This window comes from Astyanax mexicanus, chromosome 2 (assembly GCF_023375975.1).
Source record: "Astyanax mexicanus isolate ESR-SI-001 chromosome 2, AstMex3_surface, whole genome shotgun sequence".
NCBI lineage: Eukaryota > Metazoa > Chordata > Actinopteri > Characiformes > Acestrorhamphidae > Astyanax > Astyanax mexicanus.
This window is the reverse complement of record NC_064409.1, coordinates 47,965,718-47,982,585: the sequence shown is the minus strand read 5'-3', so window position 1 is coordinate 47,982,585 and position 16,868 is coordinate 47,965,718. Positions and strand designations below refer to the sequence as shown.

Below are 16,868 nucleotides of genomic sequence, written 5' to 3'. Positions count from 1 at the left end.
AGATGTGTTCCTTGAATCCAGTTACTAATATATAAGAAGCTGACTGGGTAAGTTTCTGTACAGTGAACCACTGCATATGACACCACTCTGATTACATTTTTCTTATAAGCATTTAAATGGTACAAAGAAATATGCATATTTCTTTCTTAGTTGCTGCTGGTCACTGGGAACATATTGATGTGGGTTATGTGGTGGGCAGGCTAGGAGAATAATGATCCAGTTCAGGCTACTTTTATACCTCGGCATTTCGGGTACAGAAACATGATCAGGCTGTTTTTTTTTTTTCAGAGCTGCGTAGACATGTAAAATCTGAACTTTTTAGTTTTAATTACTAGTACTGTCAGACAAATAAAACTGTTGTCAGACTAATAACTGGTACTATCCAAAAATCATCAGATTAATTACAATGAATTAATCTAAATAAATCATATTCATTATCATTAATTAATCATTAAATTGCTTTAAACTATATAATTCAATAGAATTCTATCTAAGGAGTAAATAAATCAATGAATTACTGGTCAAAACTTCCCTGTAATGAACATAAGTCAGTAACAGTTTCGGTAAAGACTGTACATCTCCTACAACTCGACCAATAATTATATTGATTCACCTTTATTTTGCTAAAAATGACTAAAAACAGTCATGCCAGAGGTAATTTGCAGTTGATTCTAGGCCAGGGGTGTCAAACTCATTTTGGCCGAGGGCCACATTGGCATATTGGCTGTCCTCTGAGGGCCAGATGTAACTTATAAATGTAATAAAATGTAACCAACTGTAATATAAAATTAATGTAATTACTCCTTAATGTTAAATAACTCTCAATATATTATTTATTCAATCAAATATTACAGTTTTGCATTTGAAAAAATGTTTGCTTGTTGCGCTATTAACATAAATCCTTTTAATTTGTCATGTTATGAAATCCAAAAACTCCATCAATCAAGAACCAAACTATTCAAGTGAATAGAAATGACATCAAATACAAGTTATATTAACTTTGATCAAAACGTTTGATACTGAAAAGAGGCTTAATAAATATAAAATCAAAAATTGTGAGCTGTTAAGAACATGTGACAGATTTAGCATTTCCTCAGATTTAGCAGATCCTCATCCAAACACTAGTCGGAGCAGCAGCAGCACAAGCCCCTGACAAGATTTTGTCAGGTATTGTCTTATAAATATTTACACAGAACTTATATCTCTCCTAAAAAGCGTTTATTTTGGTCAATAACACTCTTCGTAACACAAAAGGCATACCGGTCTCTCGCCTTGAAGCACAGCCGTCCGTCTGCATCAACTTCTCTTTTTCTGGACATTATGGGATAAACATTTGTATGTCTCACTTCCACCCGCGAAGTTACACCTTCCCTCCGGCAGGGTTTCCACATCAATGACTACACTGCCGTGTAGTGGCAGTAAGCCGTAACTTCGCGGGTAATACAATCAACAAGCATTGTGGGAAATGTAGTTTTTGGTCAAAGAACGCTTCTGACCTATTTATTATAGACACTAAGATCTTACAAGCTCTCGCTGGCCACATAAAAGGACATGGCGGGCCACATTTGGCCCGCGGGCCTTGTGTTTGACACGTGTTCTAGGCTAATCAAGTACAGGTCCTTCTAAAAAAAATTAGCATATTGTGATAAAGTTCATTCCTTTTCATATTGAAATGATAAAAATTAAACTTTCATATATTTTAGATTCATTGCACACCAACTTAAATATTTCAGGTCTTTTATTGTTTTAATACTGATGATTTTGGCATACAGCTCATGAAAACCCAAAATTCCTATCTCACAAAATTAGCATATCATGAAAAGGTTCTCTAAACGAGCTATAAACCTAATCATCTGAATCAACGAATTAACTCTAAACACCTGCAAAAGATTCCTGAGGCTTTTAAAAACTCCCAGCCTTCTGTGGGAAGGAAAAAGTGTGACTGAAAACGCTGCACAACGAGAAGAGGTGACCGAACACTGAGTAAGATTGTGGAGAAGGGCCGATTCCAGACCTTGGGGGGCCTGCGGAAGCAGTGGACTGAGTCTGAATTAGAAACATCCAGAGCCACCGTGCACCGTGCCGCATTTCCCAGGACAAGCCACTTTTGAGCCAGAAACAGCGACAGAAGCGCCTGACCTGGGCTACAGAGAAGCAGCACTGGACTGTTGCTCAGTTTTTTCATGTCATTCAGAAATCAAGGTGCCAGAGTCTGGAGGAAGACTGGGGAGAAGGAAATGCCCAAATGCCTGAAGTCCAGTGTCAAGTACCCACAGTCAGTGATGGTCTGGGGTGCCATGTCAGCTGCTGGTGTTGGTCCACTGTGTTTTATCAAGGGCAGGGTCAATGCAGCTATAGCTAAAAGGAGATTTTGGAGCACTTCATGCTTCCATCTGCTGAAAAGCTTTATGGAGATGAAGATTTCATTTTTCAGCACGACCTGGCACCTGCTCACAGTGCTAAAACCACTGGTAAATGGTTTACTGACCATGGTATTACTGTGCTCAATTGGCCTGCCAACTCTCCTGACCTGAACCCCATAGAGAATCTGTGGGATATTGTGAAGAGAAAGTTAAGAGACGCAAGACCCAACACTCTGGATGAGCTTAAGGCCGCTATCGAAGCATCCTGGGCCTCCATAACACCTCAGCAGTGCCACAGGCTGATTGCCTCCATGCCACGCCAAGTATTGAGTGCATACCTGAACATAATTATTTGAAGGTTGACTTTTTTTGTATTAAAAACACTTTTCTTTTATTGGTCGGATTAAATATGCTAATTTTTTGAGATATGGATTTTTTTTTTTTTTTACTTTTCTGCCAAAATTATCAATAATAAAACAATACAAGGCTTGAACTACTTCAGTTGTGTGTAATGAATCTAAAATATATGAAAGTCTAATGTTCATCAGTACATTACAGAAAATTATGAACTTTATCACAATATGCTAATTTTTTTTTAGAAGGACCTGTATGTCTTAAAGAGTAACTTACACTCTTAAGACATTTTTACAATAGCTAAAATTGCTTTGTTGCTCTGTAATAACAACATATACAAGCCTGCTTAACACACTTAAAATGAGATGCAAATATTAACAGAATTTAGACCATATTTTGATCAAAAGTTCACATATTAAGGTCCAAATAAAATAAAATAGCCCAGTTAAAATTTTAAAAATGGATGTTCCTGATTATTTTAATCAGTGCAAAATAATGGATTAGCAACAATGGCTGATAGCAGATTGATGGTTAGATAAGTAGGTTCAGTGCTTTGATATGATATGTGATATGAAGCTTTAGTTCACTCCAGTCCTCATTTATTGATTTTAGAAAAATTAAATTCTTCTAGCAACTCAATGCAAGCTAACAGGAGTAGGCTGTAGTCTGGATTAATTAATCACAGATTTTCGATATTAGAATGATGATTCTGTACTGGCTAGATATGGTAAGTTCTCCTGTTTAATATGATAAGTATATGATGTATATATGTTTTTTGTGGTGTTCAGTTATGAAGTTCAGAATATCAACCTTGGTGTTAAGCATTGGTGCTCAAGCAGAGCAGTGAATAGTGGCGATTAATCAGTGGGTTTTTTATGCGTTATGTGTCCTGTAATTAATTAATGAAAATCAATGCAACATTCCTATTACATTTATTTACCAGTGGTGTGCAGTGAGGCCCTTTTAACCCTTCAGAGAAAGGGTGACAATAAATGCATGTAAATAGTTACAGAATTTTTAATCAGGAAATATATATCATAGCTATTGTAAGTGTAAGAATTTATTTTATAAATTAACTAAAATATAAAAACAGAAACTAATTAAAAGCATTAGTCTGTGTTTTTAGTTGCTACAGGACTCTTATCTGACTGACAGCGGTTTTAACCAATCAAAGCTTTTTAAAATGGCTTCTGTCCACGTGACTGCGTGACCCTTCTCCTGATTTTGAGAAGGGTGTAGTAATGAATCCATTAGCAAAGTCGAAGGACAGTGTAACCAATCAGATTCATGATTTTCACTCCGGGGGCGGGGCCATGGCTGTGTAACCCCTTCTCAGCGCTGTGTTGAAGGTGTTATGCGTTGCTTAGTCTTAAACGGAGCTCATGCTGGATTAATGCAACAGTAAGCGAACTATCATGGAATTGCGGCGGCAAATGAGACAGATATTGTGTCATATTATATTAAAAAGCCTTTTAAAAAGCTGTCCTTCAATGTGAAACTAATTCACAATAATAGGCCATCTGACTGGTGAGCTTTTGTGTGTACTTAATGTTTTGGCTGCCCTGGCGTACTGTAGACATACAAATGAGTGATCTTCGTTGAACGGTTAATTTGTGGGCAAATTAAGCATTTATTGTTGGCTCTATTGTATACTTTTATAGTTTGTAGCTGTGTTTGTGGGCTGTTGATGTGTATTAAGTTAATATAACTACGTAAAGACGGAGAATATGTAGTTATTGTAATATGTATCTATGTGTCGAGATCTTTTGTTCCTGTTGTGTTCCTGACTCTGCCACATTTTGAAAAGCTTGTCCTGTAATTTAACTAAACATTAAGAGGCTGCACTATATTAAAACAGCCTGAACCAGCTGCCAGTTTTATACGCAAAGTTTGTTGCAAGGTGCAAAGAAAGACTGTTATAAAAATGCACAACAATGTTATTGAAAATACACTTTTCTTATTTATTCACAGACCTGAAGAAGTAATCAGTTAGTGATGCTGAAGTTTTGATTGTACATTGATTACAAAACTACAAACATAGACATGTTTTAAGCATAGATACTTGGTGGGCTACCATAGCAAAGAGTACTAAAAAAATTTACATTTCATTTCATGTAAGATGCACAGATGCTGTTCCAGTGGAAGTTTAATCTTGGTTTCTATTGCTGCTGTTCTTCAGAGACATTTTCATAGGGCCAAAGAAAATACGGTGTTGTTTTTGTCCTACACCTTTAGTACACAGTGGTATTGTGTGGTTTCCTACTATTATATGAAAAGCAAATATAAAGTACAGTTAACCACATTCTACAGAAATTTTTAAATACAACAATGGAAACAACCACAACTGTACCAACAAAAACACAGAATAAAATATAGATAGGGTTATAGATTTTTTTCCTCATTGTAGATTAACTTCCACTCAGCAGCACTACACTCACCATACTGAGTGTTAACGAGGGGTTCGTGGGGACGTTCCATTGGGAATTTGGAGGAGGGGGGGTGGGGAACAGCAATACTTAGTTTTCTTTTCCTTTCTTTCCTTTCTTTGCTTTCTCTGCGCCCTTGGGGGTGGGTGTCTTTGGATTGCAGGGTTTGGACACCTTAATGGTGGTCTGACAGTCGGCGTTGAACATGGCTTTCTTCAGAGTTCCAGATCTACTCCGAGTGCCTGTGGACGTGTCGCACTCTGCCCAGCGGCCAAACTTGTACTTGCAATCAGCTGAAGAGAAATCAGGAGAAGTTCAATGTGATTTTTTACTCTTTCTTTTTTGAATTTGGCCAAAATTGACTTATTTCATTTATTTATTACAATTTACATTAAAGCTGCAACAATTAGTCAACATTTTAATGCCAACTAATAGATAATTTATTTTTAAGTGCATTAGACAATAGACAAAGTGTCAGAAACAAAAATGCAGTGGAGGAGGGCTGCTAAAACACTCAGCTCACACTCAGCCTGATCCATGTCTCCATAAGTGCCCAAACACAACATCTTACACATGTACTCACTAAATCATCACTTTCCACGTTTATATGTCTGCTGTTTCAGTCGTTCAAATATGTGCAGACTTGACCAGATAAGGCAAAATAGTCACAGAAAGCAAATAGTGGATGACATGTTAGAAATAACAGATGACGAATTAACTTCATTTACAGATTAGTTGACTACCATAATAATCCTTACTTGCAGCTCAAATTGATATTAATTAATGAATTATAAAATTAATCAAAGACACTTTCAGGATGATATTATGAGTGATAATTATGCTCATATGTGTCCTCCTTTTACAATACAAACACTCTTCTCTCACCCCCAAAGTCCTTCTTCCAGTTGCACGGCACTTTACACTTGTGCTTCTTGGACTGCTCATTGCAGGTGGCCTCTCGAACCCCCGGCCCACAATCTCCACTGTTGGGCACACATTTCCCAAACACCCACTCGGCGCATTCTGAGTCCGCTTTGCCCTCCTTCTTATTCCCTGCGGGAACATACATAAGCAATGTTATGGTATATTTATATCACTAATAAACAGAGAACAGTGGTAGGGGTGTTCAGATCAAGCTGACCTTTTTTCTTTATGGCTTCCGCAGCGATTGTCAGAGCAACCAGCAGCAGAATTGTTGTTGAGAATAAAGTCCGCATCCTGTAAACAGCAGTTCCCAACATCATCAGATCAAACACTACAGTTACACAAAAATACAGAACAATACATGAATATTTATATATATATATATATATATATTTTTTTTTTTTTATCTACTAATGTAATTAAGCTGACGTAGTCTTTGTTGATTTGTTTGAGAAAAGGTCTGATATGTGTGTCTCGTGTGTGTGTGTTTTGAGGGTGTAAATGTCAAACTTGTTCAGATCTTTCTGTGGAGATTTGCTGTGCACTACTGTGTTATCTAAAACAATTTCTATTATGTACACAAAAGACTGATTCTGATTTCAAATCATGACATTTCAGGCTTTGATGCTGGTGAAACATTTTATCAAGACTAATGCAAAACTAAAGACAAGCTACACTAAATAAACTCAATTACTACTTTCTCATTCTTTTGATATATTAAGTCCTCTCAAATATTTGGGTTACTATCTCAGAAATGTCAGATACTAAGTATATTATTGAAGGTGCAGAGTCATTATTTCGATATATTAGATTTGTATATCATTATTTTGAGTTAATAATGTTTTTTTAAGATAATACCTCATTATATTTAGATAATACTTAATTATTGTGAGGTTCTAAATTATTATTCTAAAAAAATGTTAGATAATACTTAATTATTACTAAATCAAAATCAATTAAAAAAATAGATAATACTTCATTATTGTGAGATCCTAAATCCTTATTTAGAGAAATAATGTAATCTTTAGATAATACTTTATTTTTTTAAAGTTTTGTAATTTTGAGATACTATGGGACAGTTTCCGAAATAAGTATTAAGTGTAGTCTTTGAATACACAGTATTTTGAATTGAAATTTCTGTTTAAAAGAAAATATAGTGTAATATAGATTAAGCTTAATCCGTGATCCTATATCTTTGTAAGATATTGAAGATACTTTTCTCATATAGGGCAAAAACGTAGCAAATAAAACATGGTTTTGAAATGTTAAGGCAATGTTTCATGCTTTACATATATCTAGCATGTGGCATATGGCTTATTTTATCAAGAATAATGATGTTACTTTTTATTTTACTCTGTCTTTTATATAGTCCATCAATACAGTTTCAAAAGTCCCAATGCTGCTTTATTGTTTCTGCCTGTAAGAGCTCCTCCAATAAATGAGATGATGGAAAAAAACAAACAGCTAACAGGCTGCCTGTATCACACAGGAGCGCAACATGTTGGTCCAAGTGGAAAATTTTATTTGAGTGAACATTATACAGCCATAAAGCCACTCTGAGCTGCACTTTGGCACAGTGCATGCAGAACTGGCACAGTAACATCCTGTGTCTATAAGCCTTCATCTCAAATATTTTGTGGCCACCTGACTATTTAGGTTGAAGACATAATACATGATCTAGGAGAGCGTTTTTTCATGATTTCATGTTAAACACATAGAAATAACTGTGATAACTCCTTAAATTACAGCAATCTCAAGTTGCATTCCTAGTGTGGAGCAACTGGGGGAGCTCTTTACGCTGAAGACTATGATCATGTGACATAACTAGAGGCTGGAGGCGGAGTGAGGTTGAGGTCCACAGTGAACCTCATACACCAAACTTCATAGGGTGGGAAAATCAGGGAGAGCCAAGCCAAGTGCTGGAAACCTTTGAAAAGCTTAAACTAATTTATTGTAATAGTAGTTTAGGATTGTTTAATTTATTGTGTTTCAGGGATATCGGAATATCAAACAGCATCATCACACATCACATTTTTGTCATATTGTGCACCTCTTCTAACTAGATATGGTGTCTAAATGCCTCACATCAGGTTAAACATGCCAAAAAGGCATTCCAAACAAACACTGGGATGCTGAATACAGAGCCTCATGATGAAGATGATGAAGTTAATGACACCCAGCATCACACTGAGATTCCAGTGTGCGAGTCCATTTAAGAGCCTCTCTCTATATTACTGCCCCTCTCCTCTTTCCGTTAATGCACACACACCACTTCTCCTTTTCATTATCCTCATCCCTCCATTAAAAGCGCCCCTCTTTCAGCGCCGCAGCCCCGCAGCACGACTGCCATTCTTCACCGCCTCATAAATGTAGAGAGGGGCTTTTTGTGGGAATAGAGGCAGAAACTCTGCAGGGGTGCCCTCCCCTTCTTCTTCCTCGGCCACAGGAAGAGAGAGAGAGAGAGTGACAGAGAGAGAGAAAAATGAGAGCCTCTCTCTCTCTCTATTATATATATATATATATATATATATATATATATATATATATATATATATATATATATATATATAGAGAGAGAGAGAGAGAGAGAGAGAGAGAGAGATGAAGAGAAAGAAAGAAGGAGAGAGAGAGGGTGAGCAAGGGAGGCCAATGTGCTCAAAAGCCTCCGGCTCAGTCTTAGAGGATCCCGATTCAGTGGCTCCAAACAAAGGCAGCTCTCGCCTGTTTTCCTTCCCTTTTTAAAAGAGCCCTGAACACAGACCCCATGCTGTGTCTCTCGACAGGCCTGCTGAATGTAAGCTTATTTGCATGGGAAGACAAAAACAGCTCTGTGGAAGAGTATGGCGAGTATGGGGAGCGCTGCTTTTGGCTGAATTTGCAGTGCCTGGACATTTTGAGAACTTCCTCACAGAGCGCAGAGTTCACAGGCCAACATATTCTGATTCTAAGGTCTGCTTCCTAAAGTCACCTCTCAACAGCTTTCTGACAGCTATGCTATCAATGCCCATTCTCCCCATGCACAAACCAGTATGATATATGATATATATTCTCTATTAAGCAACTTTATACTGACAAAGTTGTTGTTTTGAAAGAATAAGCCACCGTTTTTAGATACTATATTATAATTTAAGAATTTTATTTGCTATTTGGAATGTCATTTTTATTATCTAAAAATATTATATTATTTTATTATTTAAATAAGTCATTACTTTGAGAGACTAAGTCACCGTTTTGAGATTCTACACCACTGTGTCTCAATCCTGGAGCCCCCCTGCCCAACACATTCACTGCTTTTCCAACACCTGATTCAACTAACCAACTCATTCAGAGTTTAAGGGGGATGATGAAGCAGGGAAACCACTAAGATCTGAGCTGAGAAACATTGTACTAAGCCAGCCTTCTCATTATTTTGAGATACATTATATCAGTATAACATCGTTATTTTAAGACCCTAAATCATACTGAGAAACTAAACCATCATTTTGACATACTATCTCATTATACTAAGATATCTTATTATTTAAATGCTAAGTTGTCATTTTAAGATACTATTTACCTAAACTGAGATAGCTCATTATTTTTTATATATTAAGCAATAATTTTGGAAACTCTCTTTATTTGTAAACCATCATTTTGAGATACTATCTCATTAAACTGAGATATCCCACTATTTTTAAAGACTAAGTCGTAATTTTTGAAATACTGTTTTGTTATTTCAAAACGCTAAGCCATACAGAGAGACTATGCTATGCTTTTTAGATAATCTCATTATACTGAGATAGCTCATTATATTTAAATACTAAGTTGAGATACTCTCATTATTTTAAGATGCTACACCACAGATATCTCAGTATTTTAGGATGCTGTTATATTGAGAGAAGAAAGCATCATTTTGAGATATTATCTCATTATTTTAAATACTAACTTTTTTTAGAATCTAAGTCATTATTTAAAGGAACTGGTATTATTTAAATATGAACTAATACTAATAATAATAACTAATAATAATACTAATAAGTTTTATTTGTTAAGTCATGACCCTTGATCTTTAATTATTTTTGAGGTGATGATTCCTGATGCTGAGATATTAAGTCATGGTTTTGAGATGTTCTTACTGTTTTATGATGCTGAATTTTAGTGGTAAAAAACACGCTTCCACGCGCAGTAAACGCAGTGGAAAAAGAACAGAGAGGGTTTCTGGCGAGGCAGCAGCTCCAGTCAGTAATGAGCAGCAGAAGCGGGTCAGCAGAGCTGGAACCAGACACTGCTCTGGTACTCGAGGGGGCAACATCTCGACCAATGAAGTAAATACACTCCTCACACACACACGCACAAACACACGCACACTGATACACACTGCTGAGGGAACAGCCGCTGTCAGGGTGTTAATACCGTCAGGCCTGGGCTGTACATTGTGTTTGTTTTTCTTAATTTCTTTATTTTCTGTCAGCACTGTGAACTCAGTGAGATAAGGTTTTTTTATAAGATGATCCACTGACTCATCACTACAGATCACTATCATCTGCATCTGTCATATAAAGATCCAGGAGGACTCCTTATTAAACCCCATTACAGAAACAAAACCACGAAAACACCACAGAGACACGACACGCGGAGAACTGCACAGTTCATTAAAGACCAACAACGATAGAAAAACAATATAACCGAGCAAAGGAGCCCAGCAGACAAAACAACCAACACAGAGCTGCTGCTCCGCTTAAAAACACTGGTTTCATTCATTTAAATCAACACTGTCCATTAATACAGAATTAATACAGAATTCTACTTGCCTTGTCGCTGAGGGAGAGGCTCTTCACCAACAGATACACAGTGTGTGAGTGAGTGAGTGTGTGTGTGAGTGTGTGTATATATCAGTGTCTGTCCTGCTTTACAGGCGACAGCTCCCCCTCCGCCTCGCGACTTTTTCTCCCGCCCGTTTCCGGACAAGCCCCGCCCTGCTGCGCTCTGATTGGCTAGTGATTCAGCCCCACAGGCAGAGATCAGAGATTGCCGTGCCCGAGTTCAAACGACCAGCCAATCCAATCGCGGAGGGGAGGGGTCTCTCTAAAGCGGGTATGAAATAAACTAAAGACGCCTTTATCTCGCCTACTCTTTGTTTTTCTGGAAACTAGTTTAAGCTGGTCGCACTGAACAGCATTTAAATGCACCCCACAGTGACACCATTACTGCACGAGGCCTAAACTTGAATTTCTAAACTTGCGTGAAATTAAATACATTCAATAAATAAAAAATATATAAATTTGTATATTTATATTGTAACGCTTTCCGTAGACATAAGTGTATTATTTCCACTATTTTTTCTTATATGTAGTAAAACTCATTTATTACTGCTTTAGTGCTCTACTATGTGCAAAACTTTCACCATGTGTAGTATACTCTGTTTACCAACAACGTGCAATATCTTTACTTATTTACTATTTATTTTGCTATTTATTTATGTATTTATATATGTGCTGAATCCTGTAAAATATTGTCTTTTTAAATATACAGATGTTATAATTTATACATAACTTTGTTATTTTTGTTCACAAGGTCCCAGATAGAACAAACAGACTAGCTTGACCAGCTTAGAACTTTACCAGTATTGGATAGAATATGTTTCTTTGTTTAAGTTTGATGGTCTAGATCAGACCTGGGCACTTTTACGACCCCGGGGGCCACGTTCGGGCTTTTTCCTTCACATACCAATCTCTTCCCATATCCACCTCTCAAATTGGACTGAACTTTACTGCACTTGTAGTTTTTTTCTCACTGAAGAGCTGAAAAAAAAAACCCTGAAAAACAGTAAATGAGGTAATTAGACTATAAACCGAACAGCAATAAACACATGATTTTTTTTTCACAATTGTTTATGTGAATGTTGATTGAATAATGATACTATGATACTATGGGTGTTGTGTTATTGTTCTTTATGCCTTTTTCATATTTTTTTATTGTCTGATTTGTAACATCTGTCTGATTGTACCAGTATCAAATATCAAAACCATATGCAGTTTTAAAGAGATGACATTAAAATTGAGAAAAAATTCTCAAATCAATATGTTGGTCTGGCCCTTCAAACGAGTCCCAGTGTATCATGTGGCTTCTGGGAATATTAAATGCACACCGCTGATATAGGTGGTCCAGCAGCAGTGATTCTAGAGTCTGTTAGGGCCCTAGATCAAGTATTAGAGTAGGCCCGTCCAAGCAGCATTCATTACTGTTATATTGTAAGTGATCTGATTTTATTTAATGTTGCTGTTTTGCTTTTCTTTCTTCTTTAATCTTATTCCTTTTTACACTTCCAAAAGGAGACTAATTCATTTTTCTTGCACACCACTTGTAAGGAGTGGAGTATGGCAGGGACCTCAGGTTTTTGTAACATCATTGCAACTTTGCACATTGCCACGGCTGTTGTTTAAAGCTCGTCAGTTTTTAGTGTCCGTAACTGGCATGAGACTTCAAGCAGTTGCCTACCTTACCTGATGACAAACAAACCTCTGTCTACTAGTCATTTAATCAACATAACCACCTTAATTAACTGATCAAATACAGCTTTACCAAACCAGGCAAATAGGCATGACCAGTTTGGCCAAGTTAATGAATAAGCTGACTTTTATGTCTTCACTGAAACGAGGACATTACATAAACAGTGTTTTACTATCATTTGCAATTTAATACAGAGCTTAATTTGCTTTGTAAGCACATCAAGTAAGCATGCCCTATTGAGATAGCTTTGTTTAAGGCAAAGGAACAGTGATAAAAAGAAAGAATCTGAACTTTATTTGTATTTGTAACTTTATTGTTTTACAAGCAGACATAAACAAATAGCCTAACAACAAACAAGGATATTAATCTTGAAATATATAAATATAAAATATTACCTAGGCAATATTTGTCATACAAATGCTTTGCCAGAATATTGGAGTGGTCACTATTCACAAATCTTATTAAATGCTTGAATTATATACTGTATGTATATATACACATATGGTCTATATTTGAATTGCACAGCAACTCGAAACTGAGTATTGACAATGCACAACTTAACTCTAACATGAGCCACTTACAACATGCTCTGTTCACAATGGCGAACTTAAAGAAATTGTATTTAATTATAACACAGAACCCACAATGTCAACATCCTCTGTAAAATAATCTTAAATCAGTAGGATATTTGCTAACAGCATAAAAGACTCACTATTATATGCAGTGACATATGTTTTTTAGTAATATATTAACTTATTTCCCAGAGCGTGAAAAGGAAAGAACATTAGAAAGACATTAGATAGAACTTAAGACATTTAATATATTTTAATGTGTTTTCTTTGTTATGCCCTAACCCACAGTAATTTCTCACTAATCTGTTTGATTATTAATCCTATAACATCTTATTTCAGTGACCATATATTTGGGATGTGGTCCTAAAAAGCTAATTCAAACACAGGGAAGGAATAGTAGGACTACATCTTTGGGTGTCTCAAATAAGTGAAGTAATATTTTGGCCCCTCTTTACAAGAACACTTACGATTATGGTTGCAGTGCAGAAATATGTACTCTCCTATATTGTAATACATCATAAAAACTAAATACTGTTAAAGGCTAGTATGTGAATGAATAGAGAATAAGGAAAAAATAAAGACAGTAGTTAACAGTGTTACTTTATATGATGTACATAATAATAGTAATAATTATGTTCTTTGACAGAACTCAACATAAATTCAAGCATTTCCCAAAGACAGAAACAGCCCAGAAGCAACAGCCAAAGAAGCAGACTTGAATGCAGGTGGCTGTTCAATAGAGTACAATTTATCCAAAGTGACAAACATACAAAGAAATGCTATAAGAAGTAGGTAGATATAATTATTATTAAAATATATTAAGAAAAATGGACAGTAAAGTTGATAAGCATCTCAAAATCATCTCCAAGAGTGAATTAAGTCAAAGAAGACATAATACAGCTTCACTCAATTTATTCCCTTCTCTAAAAAACAATTTTTTTGAGGTTTGGACAGTATGCTTTATACGGTTCAAGAGCCACATAATACATATAGTTACTCCAGCCCTGAAGTCCAGGAAGTTTTGCACATTATTTCCTAAGGAGCAGGCAGCATGTAGCATGAGCATGTAGCTCAAACAATCCCAGTATGACGGCAAGACAAGCACGTTCATGCATTCTTTCACGCAGAAATGTCAAAAATGATAAATTATTTGGCATTACAATCAAAAGAGAAAACGACAGCCTCTTTTCTGCTGACATTTTGTCCCAGTGTTCTCATTCAGCCATGTTGTAAATGTGTTTTTCCAGATAAAAGGAAATTTTTTTCCGGAGGAAGTTTTAAAAAGGAAGGAGAGATAAGGCAGTTATTTACACTGCTGTCTCCTGGTCGTCCCTCTGGATCATTTGGTGGTGCTGCCGGTTCTCCAGATACTCGGCCAGCTCCCAGTCCAGAGCTCTCTCGGCATGCACCTTAGGAGTGTCTCCCTAACGAAAGCACAAAGTGTCAATATGAATATAATTTAAGCAATACACAGTTTTTTGGAGTAACAGTCACCCATGTCACTGGAAATGTATACAACAAATCAGCAGCATGTAACAATAGTTTGTTGTGTGATTGGACAGTAAAATAAATTTTGGTATATTTCAGAGAACCAAAATGATGGGTTAGACACCTTGTTATCTCCCTGTTATGCACATTATTCAGCGATGTTTAGTCTGTAATTAGTGATGTGCAGAGCCTACAGCAACTCAACAGTGTCTATTACACAACATGCCAGCTGGGAAAACGCAACTGAAGAACCACAAATAGAGACTGGATTTGTGGATGCAAATAGAAGTGTTTTGTATTCTAGAGATGAATAAACTCAAATAAATCAATGAACGTGACACCAAGAACCACATTAATCAATACCATTTATATTCAGGTCATAAAGTAAGCTTATAAATGTGCATAACATGGCCTTAATACATTGTTTATTGAACACTATTAGTATAAGCAATGCATTTATTAGTGCTTTTACATAAAAAACACCTAACCATGTACAACTGAAATATCTAAATAAATAAAGCTGAATGCATAGTAAATATATGTCTTATCCAGGCTTTACTGAATAAAAAACAAGATCTGCCCACATTAATGTAAAAATAAATGAATGATGAAGTAATTTAATTTGATATTGCAATTTCAACCTAACAATACATTAACAACCTAACAACCTGCAAAAAAAAACATTGAGTGCTCCCAGCAGGGCTCACCTGTAGATCAGTCTTTATGAGGGAAGCTCCCGCCTCCACTAAATACCCACAGATCGTCCTGTGGCACGAAGCTGCAGCCTTATGCAGAGCTGTCTCACCACTGGATAGTGTACACACAAAGACACAAAAAACAGTATTCAAACTTATATTCCTATTTATAACAGCTTTACTTAAAAATATGTTTCTTGTATTTTACATTTTAACATTGATTTATGAACATTTTAAAACCTATCTTTATCCAAATCAACTATTTATAATTTACTAGTCCACCTTAAAGACTGATACAAGATAAACCTCAGAGCTAAAACAGTTCAGAGAAAGAACTGCAAACGAATTACTTCTAAACTCATTACCTGCTCCCAATTCTCCTTTCTTCCTCTATCCCAATATTACCGTATTTTTCGTACTATAAGGCGCACTTTAAATCCTTTAATTTTCACAAAAATCATCAGTGCGCCTTTTAATCCAGTGCATCTAATGTATGAATTTTGCAACTTCTTATGAAAGTTGTAAGGAGCAGTAAAGCCACTTCGCTGAAGTACAGCGTTATACAGGAGTTACAGTTTAGTTCTCCAGCACCAGGGCTGGGGTAACATTAGCATTAGCCGCTAACCGCTATTTCCCCATTCAGATGTGAGTATATTGGACTGTAGCCTGCTGCTAACCCCAGCTAGTGCTGCTGAAGTTGCATTAGCATTATCTGCTAACCACGCTCACCATTTTCCTATTCAGAGGGGAGTATAATCAGCCTGTAGCCTGCTTCTAACCACTACTCGCACTGCTGGAGCGGTTAGCTGCTAATCTAAGCTTACTGTAAATAAATGAAGCGCTTTTACTCACCCAAATAAACAGTTTTCAGGAGAGAAATCTGTATAAATTTACATCCAGCTCTCGTTTTGTTTACTTTTTTTTTTAGCATAGTTTTACTTAACTTGGTTAGCTACCCCACCCTCCCAACCACCACACAGCCGCGAGACCTGCTGAATTAGATGTTTCTTATAGTGTCACTTAAAATGTGCCTTATAATTCAGTGTGCCTTATGTATAAAAATAGACGTTCATTGATAGTGCTCCCTATAATATGGTGCACCTTATAGTGTAAAAAATACGGTACTGTGTCTTCTGGCCTATTTCAGGCTCTGCTAAATGTTTTACTTTTTACATTGGATTTTTATGTCCTCTATCGCTTATGTACGCTTTGGATAAAAGCGTCTAATAAATACAATGTAATGTAATTTAATATGAATGGTTTCTTGTGACGTCAGAGAAACGTCATTTAAAACTGGTTAGTTTTCATAAGAAATTGAGTGTGGAGTGAAAAGTATGGTTTGACAATGTAACAATATTAACCAATACTAACATAATTTTATACACTCAAAGCATAAAGCAAATTCTGTATCAATCATGAAGTGAGCCACAGTTTTCAGCAAAGAGATTTTGGCAGACAAACTAATTCTATCACTTTTTTCTTGCACTTGTACTTACGTCTCTTTTTCCATAGCATCCAGTATACTCGGCGGAGCTATTCACACAACATTAAAAAGAA

The 16,868-nt window shown here is 36.2% G+C and overlaps 2 protein-coding genes across 4 annotated transcripts in view; both read right to left on the bottom strand.

Moving 5' to 3' along the window:
- Nucleotides 1-4,654: 4,654 nt before the first annotated feature.
- Nucleotides 4,655-10,974, bottom strand: mdkb (midkine b). Its single transcript, XM_007235162.4, has 4 exons — nt 10,858-10,974; nt 6,285-6,361; nt 6,029-6,196; nt 4,655-5,436 (listed from the first exon to the last, which is right to left on the bottom strand). The coding sequence occupies exons 2-4, from the start codon at nt 6,358-6,360 to the stop codon at nt 5,234-5,236; spliced, it is 447 nt and encodes a 148-aa protein (XP_007235224.1). The 5' UTR covers nt 6,361; nt 10,858-10,974; the 3' UTR covers nt 4,655-5,233.
- Nucleotides 10,975-12,859: 1,885 nt separating this feature from the next.
- dgkzb (diacylglycerol kinase, zeta b) overlaps nt 12,860-16,868 on the bottom strand; it is a 48,320-nt gene continuing 44,311 nt past the window's right edge. Inside the window, exons 30-32 of one of the 3 annotated variants that reach the window (XM_007235149.4) lie at nt 16,808-16,844; nt 15,324-15,423; nt 12,860-14,552 (exon numbers count right to left, since the gene is read on the bottom strand). In XM_007235149.4, coding sequence (XP_007235211.3) covers nt 14,436-14,552; nt 15,324-15,423; nt 16,808-16,844 — 254 coding nt within the window. In that variant the 3' untranslated portion in view covers nt 12,860-14,435. The remainder of the gene's footprint in view (nt 14,553-15,323; nt 15,424-16,807; nt 16,845-16,868) is intronic. The other 2 variants (XM_022672376.2, XM_022672375.2) reach the window with 2 other exon arrangements.